Source organism: Corylus avellana, chromosome ca7, assembly GCF_901000735.1.
Source record: "Corylus avellana chromosome ca7, CavTom2PMs-1.0".
Taxonomy (NCBI): Eukaryota; Viridiplantae; Streptophyta; class Magnoliopsida; order Fagales; family Betulaceae; genus Corylus; species Corylus avellana.
Genome location: NC_081547.1, coordinates 23,950,922 through 23,969,675, shown reverse-complemented (window position 1 = coordinate 23,969,675; position 18,754 = coordinate 23,950,922). Strand labels below are relative to the sequence as shown.

The following is an 18,754-nucleotide window of genomic DNA, read 5'->3' as shown; positions in this document are numbered from 1 at the left end:
AAAAAAGAAAGAAAGAGAAAGGGTTGAAAAATATGCAGGAAATTAATAAATGCTTCATCTAGAATGATATATTAACTCGAATCAATTATTGCAGAGAAATTGAGGCAAGGCTGGCCTGTCGGATCTGGCTGTCATATAATCTTATCCAAAAGAAAATTCACGGAGCTACATTTTTTTTTTTTTATTGTGGCAGGGCATGTACGAAGGTTTCCTTTTTGGAATTATCATAGTTGGTCGAGTGGGGAAGCGTATGTTTCTCCGAACGACTAGCCAGCAGTGCTGTAGCTGCTTGGAACCTTTATGTCGACAATGTTGACGTTTACGTTGAAAGTCAAGCCACCAATTTGGACAGAAATTTTTTTTCCATGGATGACGCTAGCAATTTGCAACCGTAGCTTTGATTTTGTCAATTCACTTTTGATTTAAACTAAATATTTTACGTTTTGAACCTCACTTGAATTTAAATTCACACGTAAAAAAAAGTATTAAAATAATAATTAAATAATTAAATTTACATCAAATTTTTCAGAATATAATATATAGTAATTAATTTGTTGGTAAAAAGAATGATTTTCAAAAATTACACTATCGAAGATTGTGTATACAAAATAATACACCCATTTACTTACAAAAAAAAAAAAAAAAAAATACACCCATTTACTTCTCTTTCGAGTAATTAACTTCTTCTCACAGGTTTTTATTTGGTACGTACGAGGGTGTTCCAGGCGAAATCCTTCCAAAACGTGTAGTCCTGTCTTTCCATCCCATACATTATTTCTGTTTTGCCAAAACTTTCCAGGGTTAAGTCAAGCATGAAAATGGGTTCGACAGTTCAAGAGATATTTGTAGGGCTATTATAGTCTTTACAACAAATTTTTTACAAATTAACGTAGTGCCCAGTTCACATGATATACTACTAAACAATAAAACTTACGTGTTACTTAACTTTTTTTAACCATATAACACCGCATAGCACTCGTTGATTTACACATTAATTTGTAAAGGAATTATAATAATACTAATAATAAAAAATGTAATGTTTCTAAATATTTTTCTTTTGTACAGCCTAATGGAGTTTATGCTTGTTGAGACTTGTCCAATTACTTTAACTTTCTTCTTTTGAAGTTAAGTAAAACACTATAATTGAATTCAAATTTTTAGCAATTTGTTGTCCAAATTGTTAGCGGTAGAACTTCTACTGGGTTAATCTGTCTCAATAAGTGGGCAAGCTGCTCGATACTTGCTTAATCAAGTGAACTGTATAAAAATGCACTCACATTTATTATTCGAATTGATAGTAATCTGAGGAGTACTATCCACATTTATTTTCTTTATACACTATAATTAGAAAATTTAAAAAAATAATAATAATAATTTAAGAGTTAATTGAGACAACTGCGTTAATATTGTGATATATTTATGGAATAAAAATATAATTTATAATATTCTTCGAACATAAAGACATAATTATGTCTAATTATCGTAATGTTTATTATTCAACTTAATTAAATGCCTAAAATCCTCTATTTGGAAGTCATGAACAACCAAATTCTAAATTTGGCGGGTAGTTAGTTATATATCTTATATATCCAGAGGTAGATAAGGTTAACACGATCGAATTAGTACCTATCAAACCAAAATCCCTCGACCCAAACGAAAAATCTCCAAATCAACTTGGACGAGTCAACCCACGAGTCAGTACGTGCCAACTCAGGCGAGTTACCCTGAGTCAACCGGCAGAATTTTTACCCAAAAAAATAATAATAATAATAATAATTTTCCCTTCCATAGTCCAGCTTAGTAATATATCCAAGTTCTATTCTATCCTTATTAGATAATATCACAATCTAATTAGAAGAACAAAAGAAGAAGATAATATCACAATTAATCTTATTAATTAATTATTATCAGAATCCGATCATTATCACATAATTTTGTTAATAAAATCAAGATGCAATTAAATTGAAATTTACGGCCTCTAAAGTCGAACCATATCAAATGAATGTCACATTTGACTCTCTCTCTCTCTCTATATATATACAGATAGAAAAATGCTAGGTATTCTTCTAGTGTTTTTCTAGTATCCTTCCAACTGTGATGTAACTTTTAAAATCACCGTTAAATTTGAGATTATCATTATTGATTTTTAATCTATTGGTGATTTTAAAAGCTACATTTGAGAGGACACCAGGAGAACGCTATAAGAACACTTAGCATTTCTCATATATATATATGTCAAGGTGCTCTAACAGGATGAAGGAATGCTAAAATATAATTCCAATGCGTAATACATAGGTTAAGCTTATTTAATTGCCTTCATAGTTAGGTCGAACAAGTATAAAATTGACAAGTAAATACCATGTATTGAGAAATGCTAGATATTATAATTTTATCCAACAAAGCTGACATGGCACCTTCATCTAATCATTAGATTAATCCTTGTTAAATAAAATAAGAGATATACTAGAATCTAATAAAACCTCAACATTTTGCCCATCAAAATCCTATGTGGCAAAGTGTCATTTGCCATCAACTTAGACCATGTGCCCTTTTACATCAACTTTTCAAATGGCATTTTGCCGCCTAGAATTTTGATGGGCAAAATGTGGAGGTTTTATTAGATTCTAGCATTTCTCATAAAATAAAACTCAATAGTTGATTTGGAATGTCTCATCAACATTGTTGGATAATTGTAGGATAAAAATATAATATTTAACATTACTACCATGTTTTATATTGACCCACCACCGACTAGCTCCTCGTATTAAAAATAAAAAAATAAATCGTTCTCAAATGCAATTCTTACAAATTCCAATCTCACGAATTTTTTTTTTTTTTCTTTAACATCTGCATAAATTGATAAAGACGAAGCTTGTTATATTATTATACAGGGGAATATATATATATACACATGCCCACTAGATAAAAAAAAATAATAATAAAAAAAAAAAAAAAAATCATATTTTTATACTAGTCAATCTCACCTCAAGCCAAATAGGTAGTCAACACCATCCAACCAAAAGAATAAGAAAATAAAAAGGAAAGAAAGAAAGAAAGAAATTTAGTGGTAAATGAAAGAAAGGGATGGTGGTCCTGCCCGCATGCGGTCGAAGTGTACGAGATCATCTTCTATTCGGATCAGAAATGGAAAAAATTCTCCCCTATAATCTTTTTCTTTATTAATTAAGAAAAAAAAAAAGTGCACGAGATGAAGTGCCGTATTTGGTTGCATACGCTTCTGACTATAATCAAAACCACAAAAGCAGAAAGGATCATTTATAAAGAGAGACAAATTATGTTGAGTAACGAAATTCTCCAACATTGATCCTACTCATTATAAACTTCCCACCATTAGTGTTTTACAAAATAAAGGTAAAATCACATTTAACCTCCTCAAATTATATTTTCAATATCTATTAAAATTTTAAAAAGTTCCAATGTGAAATTCTAATTTGTTGGTCCCAATGGCGGAACCAAGTGTTAAAGTACCGATTAAAATTTACCTATTTCTATAAATTTCAGCTTATGAAATAAGTAGTAATTTAATATGGTATTAGAGTCAAATATTTTAAGAGAATGACACGTGAAACATCTTTCATCTCTCTTCGGATCATCCAACGCGTGTAATGCTTATTCAAATTGCGAACCTCCCCTCAATTCATCTTGTTCAATTTTTGTGTTCCACGCTTATGTCATTCTCCTATTAGAAGGTACAAATAACTTAATTTATGTCACATCCCTATATAAATTATTCTCAATTAAAATTTCATTTGAACAACTAAACTTTGATCGTGACTAGTAGGAGGCAAATTGCTTCACCAATTTGCATACTGCAAGGGAAACTTTTAATGGAGCACGACAATGGAATTGTTGTGGCAATGAAAATTAAAACATGCAGAACGCAAATTTGAAAAAAACGAATCGTTCTATTTTTGATAAAAAGGCATAACATTAATTTTTTCCAACTAATTTATAATCTCTAGTTTAAAGAGAATGCCCTTTGAATGCTGCTCTCACTACCCAAAAAAAAGCGTTTTTAGTGACGTGACTACAATGCATGATTTTTTCACACGTCATCATTTAGTGTGGTGTCAATTTCTCACACGTTACTAAAGTTTTTGGTAATTTGACACATTACCATTTATAATGCGTGAACCTTGACACGTTATTAAAGTTGTCAAAGTTTTATTTTTATTTTTTATTTTTTCAGTTTTCAAAATGGTGACGTGTTAAACTTGACACATTACCATTAGTAACATTTCAAAGTTGACATTTCTCCTTTTGGTGATGTGTCAACTTTGACACATTACTAAAGTTGTCAAAGTTTTATTTAAAAATAAAATTAAAAAAATTCTCGAAAAATTTAATATCATGTCAAATTTGACACGGTACTAAATTTTTCCAGATTTTTTTTTTTTTTTTTCAGTTTTGGAATTGGTAACACGTTACTAAAAGAAAAGGAGAGGAGAAAAAGAAGAGAAGATAAGAAGAAGAAGAAGAAGAAGAAAAAGAGAAGAGAAGATCTGATTTTTTTTTATTTATTTATTTTTTTTTTTAGGTTTGGGATTTCAATTTTTTTTTTTTGGCTACTGGGCTTGGTGTTTGAAATTTTTATGGGTCTGATTTTTATGGTTGGTTTGGTTTGATTTTTCAGATTGAATCCACTTGGGGAACGGACATCATATACTCTAATGGATAATTTTTCTGATTTTTCTGGTTGATTTTTCGGTCATTTGTCTTAGCTTTTAAACGTATTGATTTTTCCGGTTCTTTGGTGTTGTAGGTTTCTGATTTCGGGTACTCTCGAACTCCACATAGTGAGTGAAATTTTTGCTTAAATTAATTTGTGCTGCTGGGTTTGAATCTATTGATCGATTTATTCCAAGTTCAATTAATTTTTTTTTTTTCAATTAAATTTTGATTTGCTGCTGGGTTTCGATTTTTGAAAATCAGATCCCATGATATTATTTGAAAAAAAAAAAAAATCGGAAAAAATTTTGAAAAAAAAATTATTTATTTTTTAATAATTTTTTAAACTTTAATAACGTGTCAATTTTTAACACGTCACCAAAGGGTGACGTATCAAACTTGACACGTTACTAAACTATAGTAACATGTCAAACTTGACATGTTACTAAATTTCCATTAGTAATTTCCAATTTGTTAACCTGTTACATTTCTTGTTAATAACACGTCACTAACCGTTAGTGACGTGTTTTGTAGTGTCTTATATATATATATATATATATATAAATTACTTGCATGTATGTAATATTAATTTTTTTACTGATACGTAATATTAATGTGATTAAAATCATGTCTTAATATTATTTGCAAATATGTAAAGTATAATAACATGAGAAAAGCTCTATAGAATCTCGTACGATTCCGCCCACAAGCGTATAATATAAGCAAGTAAAAACATATGAACATTATTAGTTCAAATGCATGTATGGCACGTGTTTGTCGTGGTTTTTGTTATAAGTAAACAAAGTTTAGCAAAAAAATAATAAATAATAAATAAATAAATAAAAGACAAAAAGAAGAAACACAAGAAAAGAGAACAAAGCAAAGAATAAACGGCCGGCAAAGGTCTTTGGTGGCTTATTACGATTCTTTTCTGGCCAATATCTCATCTTTGTTTCGTCATCTGATTACAACCACATTATAAATTCATACGTTGGTCAGAAAAATACAAAAAAGCTAGGCCTTCAAAGAGGCCGACCATGGAAAATTCTTGTTGTCATTATTTGTTTTATAAAAGAAAAAGATAATATATATTAATTAAAACAGGCATACGATACGATAGAGGTCAATTGTGACCATTTTTCTTGTTAGTGAACATAGTAATACCTAATCTCGAAAAGCTTTAGAGAAATGGCCTAAATGATACAAATTACATGCACTTTTTCGAGTCCGATTGAATCATAACTTGATCCAATCCCAACAAAATATCAATAAAAATCAAAATAATTTACACTAATCATACGGAAAATCTCAAATAATTCTATATAAAAAGTAACTGTTGTAGTGATCGATCATTATTTTTTTGAAGGCAAACATATATATTATAGAAGGTTCAATTTGGAGCTTGACATGTGGAATCTAAATATTTTTCTTTTCCACAACGTTAAAGAAAATGAGAGAGAGAGAGAGAGAGAGAGAGAGAGCTTGATTACAGTAAAAAAGAAAACAAGATTTTTCATTATGTTCTGAACTAATCACTACTTATTGTCTATTGACATTTATTTTCTTTAAAATTATCACGTCTCCCTTATCAACCATTTTTTTCTGCTGGATATATTTAATTAAGTGTGTGAAGATAAACCAGATTATTAGTCACTAATTTTAATTTAGTCTTTCCTGATTTTTTTTCTGATTTTAATTTTTTTCTGATTTTATTTCATTATGACTCTATTTGTCAAAGGAGTGGACCCGACCCAAAAAAAATCTCACACTATTCCTCTCAAAATCAATTCAAAAAAAATCTCACACTATACCTTTCAAAACGTGCTACAGTTTCAATCAACTTTATTTTTCAAGCTCTTTGCTAAACAAGCCTTATAGTTTCAAATAAGTTCCTCTATGAACTTCCGATTTGATTGATGTGATCAAAAGCGTGATAAGATTCTCGGAAAACTAGGATTTGAGATGAAAGTTGATTGAATGGCAATGAGGAATTGCATGTGGGACGCACTACGGGGAAAATGAAGAAACAAAAATTGGAATCCACATGGCCATTAGGGATCGAAGATTGGTGTTAACAGATTGCTCTAATATCAAAATGAAATGGAAAATTAAAGAAAAAAAAGTGGAAGAAAGGAAGAAAATAGAGATAAATAATTTTCGAGTAGTTCGACGTTATATCTCTAGTGTCTACCATTAAGTAATTGTTCTAAAGACTACATTTCGCTTTTATTGCTTAATATTTATTGAAATTTTACAAATAATATAATAAAATCCATTAACACAAAATAAACAAATCCCTTAATATCACAAAGAGTTCTTATCTTTTATCATATATTCTAACACGTGTGTGTTTGGCTGCCATATATTAGTGGATGCCATGCATGGGAGAGAAGAACAAAATTAACCCTTTAGAACTGATCTTCTCTTTTCAGCAGTAGATTTAAGTAATAACTTTATATATCCAAAAGAAAATTGAAAGAAATGCTCAAAAGCCTGGCTGTAATTCAATCAAACTTTATTCTTTTGCATGTGCACGTGTAATTAATTATCTTACTATTATCTGGGTCAATGCCACGTGCACCCATTCCTGCTGACGCAAAATCTCTCCCCTCTCTGATCTTGTATGATTAGTTGCTAATCATATGTTATTATCAGGGGACCATGGTGGGCCATGCATGGCCCATTTATTGTGCAACTTGCACAATGCTGCCAATAGTCTTAATTTCTGCCAACTTTCGACATCTTTTGAATGCTCTACCAAGCGAAAGAGACACTGTAGAGCCTTAATTTCCTTGCAGTTTCTTAAACGAAAATTAAACCTGAAAATCAAATCTTCTCCAAAAATGGAATCTAAAATATCAACTTCTTTAAGGTCTCTTTCCCATTTTCTTTCTCTCCCACTAAGCAGTTTATTTCTTTATTTTAAGTTTTATATATATATTCTCAGGAAAAGAAAGGGGAAGAAGAGCCTCAAATTGATTGCACCACCCACCAGTTGCATCATGTTGGGAATAAAGCCAAGTGTATCCCCACACCCCCACACACTTTGCTTTTCTCTCTATGCACGCATGAACTCTAGCTAGCTAGTTAGTCAACAACCCAAAATCTCGGGCATCTTATAATTTAAAAAAGTATAAGTTGAAAAAAAAATGGTAGGAAAAAGAAAATGCGAGCCAAAAAAGTCGTTGTTCATATGCCTTTTTGGCAAGAAGAGAGAAAAAAACGAGGCTGAGAAAAGCAAGTCGGTCAAAGCACACTATTTCCTCCAAGTTTCCCACGCAAGCAAGAAATCCCAGTGATTCTGTTTACACGGAAGAATCCAATCACCTGTAAGAAGGGGGGCCGGGAAAGAAACATCCCACGTGCATTTTGGAGTCAATAGTTTGAATAGTTGACTCAAAAAAATAAAATAAAATAAAATAAAAATTACGTGTACTTATCCACTCAGATTTCTTCTATCTACGTGTTTTGACTTTGAATCAACTTTTTTGATTGTGTAAAATATCATATGGACACGGTTGGAGATTCTAGACTCCAAGAGGCAAGAGTGGTTGGCATATTCAGCAAAGACAAAAGTACTCAACCTTACGATCGACAGCTTATCAGTCAGTAAGCTGTAGGCCTACCTATTCTACCATTAAATCAGAATGGATGTTAGTGTCAAACATTGCCCTCTTGCAACCGTCTTCATTGATTTTTTTTGTCATGTACAATAGCTGCCCGCATGTGACATCCAGGCGTTTCGACGAACTCATTATCGTATTGATCTCCTGTAATTAAAGATCTCTTTTCTTACTTTTGTTCACTCTATTTTGGCCAGGAATATGTGAAAGAAAGCTCTTTTATTTGAGTAGAGGGCATGTATCTGGAACCCTCTTTCCTAATAGGAGTAGTGATCGAAGCTCCTCTCTTACTCCCTTATTATTATTATTATTTCTTGTCCTCTCTCCTCTTTTGGCCAGAAATAATAAAAAAATCCAAACCCGCAAAGATTAGTCCAGCATTTAATTTGACATATTAATTATTAAAACAATCACCATGAATCATGTGGTGGAAAACCAAGAAGTAATACTCACTATGAGTTGAGTGATGAATGCATTACATATAAGATTAAATTTCTTAAAATTATTAGTAAGAAATTTTACCAATACCTTAATAATTGTAAGTATTAAATACATATTTTTTTCCTATAATTTACCACTTATATCAAAATGCTCATTCCGTCTATTTGTCGTCAAAACAAACTAACCCAACCAAATTATTTTTGTCCTGTGTACAAAAAGCCATGCATGATTTTCATGAAGTCAAATGCTTCTGACTCTTCACGATATTAGTAAGATCAGTTAATTGTTTACCATTTCACAAAGTTTGAAAGATCCCTAGTAGTTCTTTTTCCACATCCAAATGGAGAATGGCAGATATCAGATACGCATTCATTTGGTTTTATACAAAGAATAGGAAGATTTAACAGAAAAGCAAAGATCAAAGTGCATCCATCAAACCTGTTGTTTATCCCAATTGCAACATCCTACATTAATTATAAGATAGCCAAAAAAAACCAGGTACCTAACACACAGTATACACCTAAAAGTGTCAAAAGAACACAAGTTAGGAACATCTAGTAGCGGTCAAAGGACGATGGGCGCGCAGCCCTGTCGGGGCGCTCATAAGGAGCCGGCCTGTTCCTGTAACTTCTTCCCTCATTCCGAGCTGGTCCTCCTCCACTTCCATACCTATCACTGCCCCCACGTGAGCCACCATCTCTATCATACCCTTTGTCTTTGCCATAACCATTCTGAGGGTAACGATCTGAGCCTCCATACCTATCGCTTCCAAAACGATCCCCACCAACAGGGTACCTGCATGGTTTACAAATAAGTCAAGCCACACATAACAAGACCCATCACGTTGACATTTGAAATAAAATGGCAATTGTCCCATTAATAATGTTTCACCATTACAATATCCAAAATTATGAATGGCCACCATGACCATAATAAAGACCGACCAAAATGCTTAAAGCACTTATTTTTGTTACTCTGGTTACTGTTATAGCAATAATCTTATACGTGTCAGATACCTGTCACCAACATGGCGATGATCACGGCTCCCATATTTGTCCTCTCTGCTGTCAAAACGATCTCTATCTCCATAGCGACCTCCATCGTAACGATCATCTATGTAGCGATCCCCACGGCCACCACCCCCTCCAAACCTAGAACGTGAAGAAAATGAGCCTCCACCCCCACCACGGTCACCAGCCGCTAAAGGGCAGTCCCGGGCCCAATGCCCTGGGCGCCCACACTTGAAACAGTCATCTTGCCCAGCAGACCTATCTCCTCCTCCATAGCTTCCCCTTCCACCAGATGAATAGCCTCCTCCCCTATAACCATGGTCTACATCTTCTCCTCCCATTTTTGGTTGGGCCTTGTTCACTGAGATTACCCGATCCCCAAACTCCCGTCCATGCATCTCCCGGATTGCATCTTCCATTCCCCGACGATCTGCATATGTAATGAACCCAAATCCACGTGGACGGCCTGTATCTCTTTCCATCATGATCTACATAAACACCAGAGTAAACGAGCTCACACCAAGCAAAAGCATAACTGCAACTAGTAACAATCAATAGCATAAAGCAACACAAAATAGTTAGCAATTATTGAAGAAACACTGAATAGGAAACAAGCCAAACAGGACCTAACGGACACTGGCTTGAACTAAGAATGCCTTCTTTTAAGAAAGGCTGATGAAGAACTACTCACTCCAAAAGAGAACTTGCACTTAAAAAATATTTACAGAAAGAAATGGAACTTCATAAACCCTCAAACTAAAAAGGTGGGGTTAGATAAGAAGTCAACAAGAATCTCTTTCCATCGAGTGCCCAACTCGAATAGGAGGAATAACTCCATTAAACAGATGGTAATTAATGGTCTCTTCAAATCAGTTTGAGATAAAAGAACACATTGTGTAGTTCTACGATAGCTTGTCTACCGAACAACACAACTGGAGGCCTAGGTTGGATGGTCTTACTTTTGATTCCATTGGGGGGGGTTGAAGCCATCTAGTTAAAGAGATCCTTTGAGGAAGAAGAGGTGTTGAAAGCCCTGAATAGTGATCCTTTGAGGTTTTTTTAGTAGTTCCTATGGCTTGAGACAAGGAGACCCTTTGTCCCCACTACTGTTCGTTATTGTTATGGAGGTGTTAAGCAAAATGATTTATGCAATTGTAGAACAAGTCTCTTATCAAGCTTTTGGTGAGTTCTAGGCATGATGGTGCTTTCAACATTTTCCTTTTTTTTGCGGACCATGCGTTGATTTTTTGGAAAAATCCACTTTACCCACAGTTTGAGATGTTTTTCAATTTAAACCTCAAAGTTTAAAAATTGGCAATGTAACCCCCTAATATTTCAAAAATTTTCAATTTAAACCTTCCATAACTAATTTCCATCAAATTGGACAAAAATCTATGAAATTACGTAATTACCCTTAGGCTTTTTTTTTTTTTTAATCTCCGTCCAATTTAACGGAAATTAGTAACAGAAGGTTTAAATTGAAAAATTTTGAAATATTAGGGGGGTACATTGCCAATTTTTAAACTTTGAGGTTCAAATTGAAAAACCCCTGAAACTTCAGAAGGGTAAAGTGGATTTTCCCCTTGATTTTTTGTGGGGCAAATCTAGATCATCGCAACTTACGTTACTTGTTCTTATGCTTTGAAGCGGTTTCATGTTTGAGTATTAATCTAACTAAATTAGAGTTCGTCCCCCAATTGGCAATGTCAATAATGTTGAAGGTCTAGCTAGTATCCTATGAAATATCTAGGCCTTCCGCTAGGAACTTCATTTAAAGCCAAATCTATATGGGATGGCATTAACGTCATTTGGTTGGATGGAAGTGAATGTATTTGTCAAAGGGTGGGAGGGTAACCTTGATTAAAAGTATTTTATCTAATCTGCCTACTTCATGTCTCTTTTTCCTTTTTTCCCTCCCGGTTGGTGTTGCCAACCACATAGAGAAGTTGCAACGAGATTTTTGAAGGCTGGCATCGATGAAGAGTTCAAATTCCATTTGGTTAGCTAATCTAAAGTTTGTTCTTCGATCTCAGGAGGGTTGGAGGTCCACAATTTACTTTTGTTCAACCGAGCTCTTTGTGAAGTGGCTGGCGTTATGCTCATGAAAGAGAAGCCTTGTGGAAGATGGTTGTGGATTCTAAATATGGCAGTGCAAGGGGCAGGTATTGTTCTAATGAGGTTCATGGGTCATCTAAGGTGGGGGGATGCAAGAATATTAGGAGGGGCTAGAGGGAGTTCTCTAGTCTAGATTTTAGGTCGGTGGCGGCTCTAAAATTAGATTTTGACGTGATGTATAGTGTGGGGATTGGGCCCTCAAGGCAACTTTTCCAAGCTTATTAGGTTTGGCTCGTTGTAAGTATGCTTCTATGGCAAACCATTTGGTACTTTCTAGCGACCGTCATCAATAGAATGTTAAGTTTCTAAGATTAACTCATGATTGGGAAGTAGATCTCTTTACCTCATTCTTTAATTCTTTGTACTCCCTCATATTGAGACGGGGTGACGAGACAAGCTTTGTTGGGTTCTTTCCAAGAAAGGGTTGTTTGATGTTAGATCATACTACAATGTCCTTGCTCCCCATGATAGCACTCATTTCCCTTGGACAAGTATTTGGCGAAATAAGGCTTCTTTGAGAGTGTGTTCTTTGCTTGGTTGGCTGCCTTGGAGAAGATTCTAACTATGCATAATCTTAAAAAGTGGCATGTCATTATAGTTGATTGGTATTGTATGTGTAAGAAAAGTGGGGAGTTAGTGGACCGCCTTTTACTCCATTGTGAGATGGCTAATGCCCATTGGAATACATTTTCAGCATTGTCGAGTAGGCTTGGGTTATACTTAGTCGAGTAGTAGACCTTTTTGCCAGCTGGAATGTGAAATTTGGTAGGCTTCCAGAATGTCGCAGTGAAAGATGATTTTGTCGTGCCTTATGTAGTGCCTTTAAACAAAAAGAAATTATCGGTGTTTTGAAGACCGTGAATGGACAATGGTGGAACTAAAGAATTTTTTCTTCAAGACTCTTCATCTCTGAACAACTACCTTAAGACTTAAATATTTCTAACTTTCATATTTTTCTTGAATTTTTTTTCTTTATCTAACTAGGTGTTTCTCTTGTATACTTCATGTATACTCGGGTTGTCTTTTTCATTTTTTTAATAAATTTTGTTTACCTATCAAAAAGAAAAAAGCACTCCATCAGTTAACTCAAAGTTTTGAGCCAATGATAACAATTAAGGAGTATGATAATTTCTATAAAATGATTTTTCTATAAAGGAAATTGAATTGCTGGAACTTAAAAGGCAATTTGTAGGAACTATTAACACCAATTCTCAAAGAGAAAAGGGCATTAAGACAGGCATATACAGCAAGGTCATTAACTCACCAGCCCCGTACACTGAGGTCATGTAAGTTGGTGACTAAGTTATAGGTCCATTACTTACAAGCTGCCATAAAAAAAAAAATAGAAGACTGTAAAAACAGTATTCCATCTGACCTAATATGTTGATATGACTCCTAACCCCAGTAGAAAAGAATATTTGGCTTAGAACATAGTTATTGGTAAACCATCAAGAAGCAATTCAATATATTATGAGACAATGTGGAATGAAATGCAAATATTTTTCAGAGATCCAGCACACAGGAAAACCAAATTTTAGAAGTTATCTTTGCAGAGAATTCATCAACCAACAATAAAGGAAATAAAGAAGTTAAGTCAAAGCATAAGATCAGCATACAAGTTAGACAAGAAATAATATTAAGCTCAAAACTAAATCAGATAACTTACTTTCTCATTGCCATTATGGACAAGGCAATGCAATGTGTTTCAGATTGCAAAGAATTCTTAAAAAAACCAGAGGAATCTGCCAGATGGTAGTGTCTGTCATCTGACGATATATGTGATACTGACCTCAAATTGCCCAGTCTCAGATACTAGTTGCAGTACAAACTGGTATCCCTCTTAACCCAGCAAACAGTCAAAAAATGCATGTAATCACTCTAAATCCCACTAAATCTGGCCAATGGTGACAGCATACTAACAGATATGATTATCTTCCAATCAAGACGTCATTAATTTCAACAACAAATATCTAAAGATGAAAGCATTGCAGGCCCTCATCTATCAGTCAAAATCAATCTCTCCCAGATCCAAACATATGGTGGACATCAGGCAGCAATAATCTTCATAACAAGACATTTCTTGCAACTATGAATCTTTCCAAAATCCAGCATAAACAATATATACAATCAGAATATAAGCAATCAGACATTGTCTTCATTTTGGAGACTATGTCCAAACTTATTCATAATGTGCTGCCTTCATCAGATCAACCAGAAAAGCAAAATGATTGCAAGAATCAGGCAGATACACTGTCAAAAGATGACGGTTACTAAGAACCTCTTCCAACTGACAAAATGGTGGAACAAATCTAAACCTATAAAACAGAGCCTAGGCATCCAAGCTACCACTAATACGAAAAACTTTCAATCGGCATACCAACGGCTGATACGTACTCGATCTCTGTGCCCTTGGGTAGAATATTGTCAAAGAATGGAGTAAATAGATGAAACAATCTGTGAATATACCAGCTGTGAGTACCCAGAGTCCAGATTTGAACAGATTCAGCAGCTCAGGCAGCCAAAAAAAATGCACTTCGCAAACTCTTGTTTTTGTTAATGTTCTGGTCTTCAAACAAGAACTAGCGGGCTTGTTCAGATAATGGAGTCAGTAATCCAGTCATTACTACCAAGTTATGAAGAATCGATATTTATTCTAGATGACAATACAGATTCAGGCATCTGAGCAATCCATCCAATATGAGTAAACATGAAAAAAAATGTATATGTTAAGTCAACTGAAAGGATAATCTGAAGTTTCCCAAGTACAAAAACGTAAACGAGATCGCAAAAACTGAGATTTACAGTTCAAGGACTCTTCAAGAGAACCATAAAACTTAAACTGGCTTAGACAGTAAAGACAAAGGTATGATCCATCCACCCAATTCAAGCCATGCTCAAAGAGCAGCGATGAAGTTACCCACTAAAAACAGAGACACTGATTTTATGGAACAGCAAACATATACGGAAGTTCAAACTGATCCAACAGAACCTCAAAGAACAAGGGTCAAAAGCAGGAACCTTGGACACCACGAGCTGCACTAGCAGATATCATTCCCACCCAAACGCAGTTACTACCTCAGACAAAATGCAGCATTGTGTATTATGAAACTAAATTTGATTGCAGACTTCCGTACCATTGTAGATGCGACCTCAATCAAATTACAATTAAAATCGAATACATCTCTAGTTCGAAAGCAGACTGGCCAGCCAGAAAACACTCTCTAAAAGGAAGGGCCCTATGTTGTAAAGGTGGCAGAAGAGAATTTTCTTTTCCGCCATAGTTGCGTAAGACTCAGAAGCAAAGAAGATTCAAGGCTTAGCTAACAGGTGAATCTCTGATACAGAATTTAAACTGATGCGGATCACCATTGTTTCAAATCCATAGAAGAAAATAAGGACACACTTTCCAGTAGAAAAACTCTTTTTCTCATAAAACCTTAGATATTCAAGATTTAGACATACTAGTGTAAAAGTTGGGAAAGCCAATTAATAAACAAGGTGCATCGCCTTTCATTACGCCAAAATAAAAAGTCCTTCAAGCGAATGAATGAAGATACCACTTGATCAAACTACAACCATTTTATGACCAGTTCGTCACCCTTAAAATTCAGAAAGAATCTCTGTAAGCTCTGCAACTGTACTTCTCAAACTTTGCCACATCATGTGATTTGTCTGCCAGTACATTCACCAATATATCCATTCCAAATTTATGAGATTGTCTTATGGATCCCAACCGTATATCCAAAAATCATCTTTCATTTGAATTCTTCCTGGCTTGAAAATTTAAAAATAACAATCTGATTAATCTAATCACAAAAAATAATATTCAGGTTCAGCAACTTGAATGCAACCACTCTGACCAAAACCCCTCTAAAAAGATCCATCTACAAGATCTCAGAAGATTGTGACCGTCATTCCCAAAAAACAAAAAAAAAAAAAAGAAGAAAGAAACAATGAGGAAATTAATATTATGAAGAGAAAGAAGAATGAATGAAAATTACTTACTAAAACGAACAACAACAGAAACATTAAAAACCATAGATAACTGCAATAAATTTGTGGGAATTTGGGGCACAGGCATATGATTTATATTTCAAAGAAAAATAAAACATTTCCTAAACTAATCTCTCGGGTCATCCATCTTAAAAGGGGAAGGTGTGCCCAATAGTTCCAAAGGAATTTGATTTCTGGTACTCATAAATCTGTAATGCCAATCAAATTTTTAACTTGAACTTCAAACAAAAACCATTACTTGCAAAATCAAATGCTAATAAAGACATGAAAAACAACCGCAACTTAAAAAACTATTAAATAGTTTTACTTGCATTCTCTCTTGACATATGTTTAAACTACTAGTAACTAGTCACGTGGTTTATTTTTAAAATTTTGCAAGTGATGAGCTCAACTGTATTTCTTCTTGACGTGCATAATCCAAAAAGACTAATGTCTTAAACTATCTAAAACAGAAGCAAAATCAAGCAAGCATATGTGCAATTGCATGCTTCACTGGACAAGACCAATTCAAAGGCAACGAGGGGACACAGAGACATGCAATGGCTGAATGCATCTGAGCTAATCTGAAAACCCACATAAAAGAAACAGATCCCACTCTTCACAGGCCAAAACATGTTTCGTGATTGTAATGCAACTTCAATCAACCTAAATCCGGCAATAGAGAAAAACACAGACCACCATGTTTTACAAGTGACCTAAAAAAAAGCTTTTCACGAGCAAATAACATATACGCTACAACGAGACTACAAGGAGCAATAATGCAAAGAAATCAACGAAATTTCAACTTCCCCTCTTTCTTCTTTTCCAATAAAACGACTGGGCCACAATTGCATACCAAATTGAAATTCATAATCCTATCATTTTCGCTTTCCATTTATTTTCTCAGCAACCAAACAGAAAAGAAGAACAAATCACGAACAGAAATCAAGAGAAAACAGTACCTGGCATTCGACAATTTTGCCGAATCGGTCGAAAGCATGGTGAAGCTGTCGCTCCGTGACGTTCCACGACAAACCTCCAACAAATATACGGTTCTCTTCCTTCCCAGTCATATCAATCTCTCTCACGCACCGGAAAAAAGTTTCTGAAAGAAGAACGTAAATTCGACGAACATTCAACAGTGAGTGACGAGAAACGAAAACCCTAAGTCCTGATTGCTTCCTTCCGAGGAATTGAAAATAAAAATTAGAAGCCGAAAGGGATTGGTGCTCACCTCAGTCTTGGTGACTGTGTGTCGTACAGGTCGACGAGTCGCTCGGTACCGAAATGAATCGTGTATTTTAGTAGAATGATTTGGCAGCTTCGACTATTTTAGGGGGTTTTGAACGAAACCCTAGACTCTAGACGATACAGGAGCGTGGATCGGGGTACGCTGTTTAGCCAGTTTAGGTTGTACCTTTGGAATTTTAAATTAATTAGATTTAGCCCCCTTTTGATTTGTTCTATTACAAAAATAAATAGTATTACCAGAAATAGGAAAAGTTGGAATAAAATAATTATTCAAATTTTTTACACATATTTCATAATTAGAATTAAATTAAAATTACTAAAAATTTAATATAATTTCTAATTTTTTTCAAAACTCAAATTAAAAAAATAAAAATAGTTGAAGGTGTGGGTGGTTACCGCAAGATTTTCTCTTTTTAAAAAAAAAAAATTGGAGAGAAAATTAAAAAATAATTTTTTTTGAAAAACCTTATATAGTTATTCCTCTAAATTTTTAGAGGAATATGTGTAAGGAATTGGTTATCCTATAAGAATAACTATTCATTAGAATAAGAACCTACCAAACAAAAGAATTACTATTTCATAAAAATAACCATTTAATTTTAATGGTCTATTCCACAAATAAAACGAGCCTTTAGTGGTATTAAAGTACAATCATTTTGAAGAGAGCTGCAAGAATTGTAAAGAGGGATTGTCCTTCGGGACATCCGATAAAATTGAAACAATACAGAGGAGATTAACATGGCCCCTACGCAAGGATGACATGCATAAATCGAGAAATGGTCCAAATTTTTACTTACTAAAAAACAAAATTGTAGAAAGGAAAAATTACTACTTCAATGTCAATGTTTCCCTCAAATTATGATTGAGTCAATATTCTCCTCAAACTACTAAAATTTGTCACACTTGTTAAGAATTGGGAACCTATTCATCCAAAAAACAAAAAAATTGAAAAAGTACACTCCTTAAATTATCATTTCATTGTCAATGTTTCCATCAAATTATTATTGAGTCAATATTCCCCTCAAGCTACTAAAATTTGTCAATGTCTCTCCCAATAACAAAAATACCTTTCATAAATTTAAAAAAATTTTAAAAAAAAAAATTAAAAAAAACTTCAAATTATATTAAAATAAAACCATATAGTTAAAAAATAAATAAATGAAGAGAAAAACACCAAATGGGTCGAATAGGTCGTGTTGGGTTAGGTCAAATAGGTTCAACAGGTCACATTTGAATCCAAATGGGTGAGGGTGAGCCATCCGCCAACCCAAATTGCCAACCTTAGCTCATGCATAAACTTATGTTTCATATGCTTATCCACTAACCAAAGACAATAATCAATGACTGGCCACTGGTGAATGAGTTGATGGTGGATGAAATAGTGTAGCTTGGTTGTGCCGCCGAAGACACGAAAGTATGTGTTTTTTGCTTCTTGTAGTGAAAGAAGAAGAAAGGACGAAATTGGAGAAGACGGTAAGGTTGGAGGCAGCACATACATAGTAGATGTGACTCATGTGAGTGTTTTGGCCCTTTTGGGAGTAGTGGATAATTTTGTCTTTTGACACGACCAAGATGACAGCATAAACAGGCATGTGTCACGTGACAGGCCAGTTAAACACTTTTCATCCATAT

General features: G+C 34.1%; 1 protein-coding gene and 1 non-coding gene across 3 annotated transcripts; one reads left to right on the top strand and one right to left on the bottom strand.

Moving 5' to 3' along the window:
- Positions 1-9,094: 9,094 nt before the first annotated feature.
- LOC132186356 (glycine-rich RNA-binding protein RZ1C-like) lies at positions 9,095-17,287 on the bottom strand. 2 transcript variants are annotated; one of them, XM_059600288.1, is made up of 4 exons: positions 17,106-17,287; positions 16,834-16,976; positions 9,770-10,251; positions 9,095-9,548 (listed from the first exon to the last, which is right to left on the bottom strand). In XM_059600288.1, exons 2-4 carry the CDS (start codon positions 16,942-16,944, stop codon positions 9,308-9,310), a joined length of 834 nt encoding a protein of 277 aa, XP_059456271.1. In that variant the 5' UTR covers positions 16,945-16,976; positions 17,106-17,287; the 3' UTR covers positions 9,095-9,307. The 2 variants fall into 2 exon arrangements, with proteins under 2 accessions (XP_059456271.1, XP_059456272.1); XM_059600289.1 differs by lacking the exons at positions 16,834-16,976; positions 17,106-17,287 and adding an exon at positions 13,545-15,739.
- Positions 17,288-17,812: 525 nt separating this feature from the next.
- Positions 17,813-17,913, top strand: LOC132188868 (U6 spliceosomal RNA). Its single transcript, XR_009440929.1, has one exon. It is a non-coding gene; the product is annotated as a U6 spliceosomal RNA (small nuclear RNA).
- Positions 17,914-18,754: the final 841 nt, after the last annotated feature.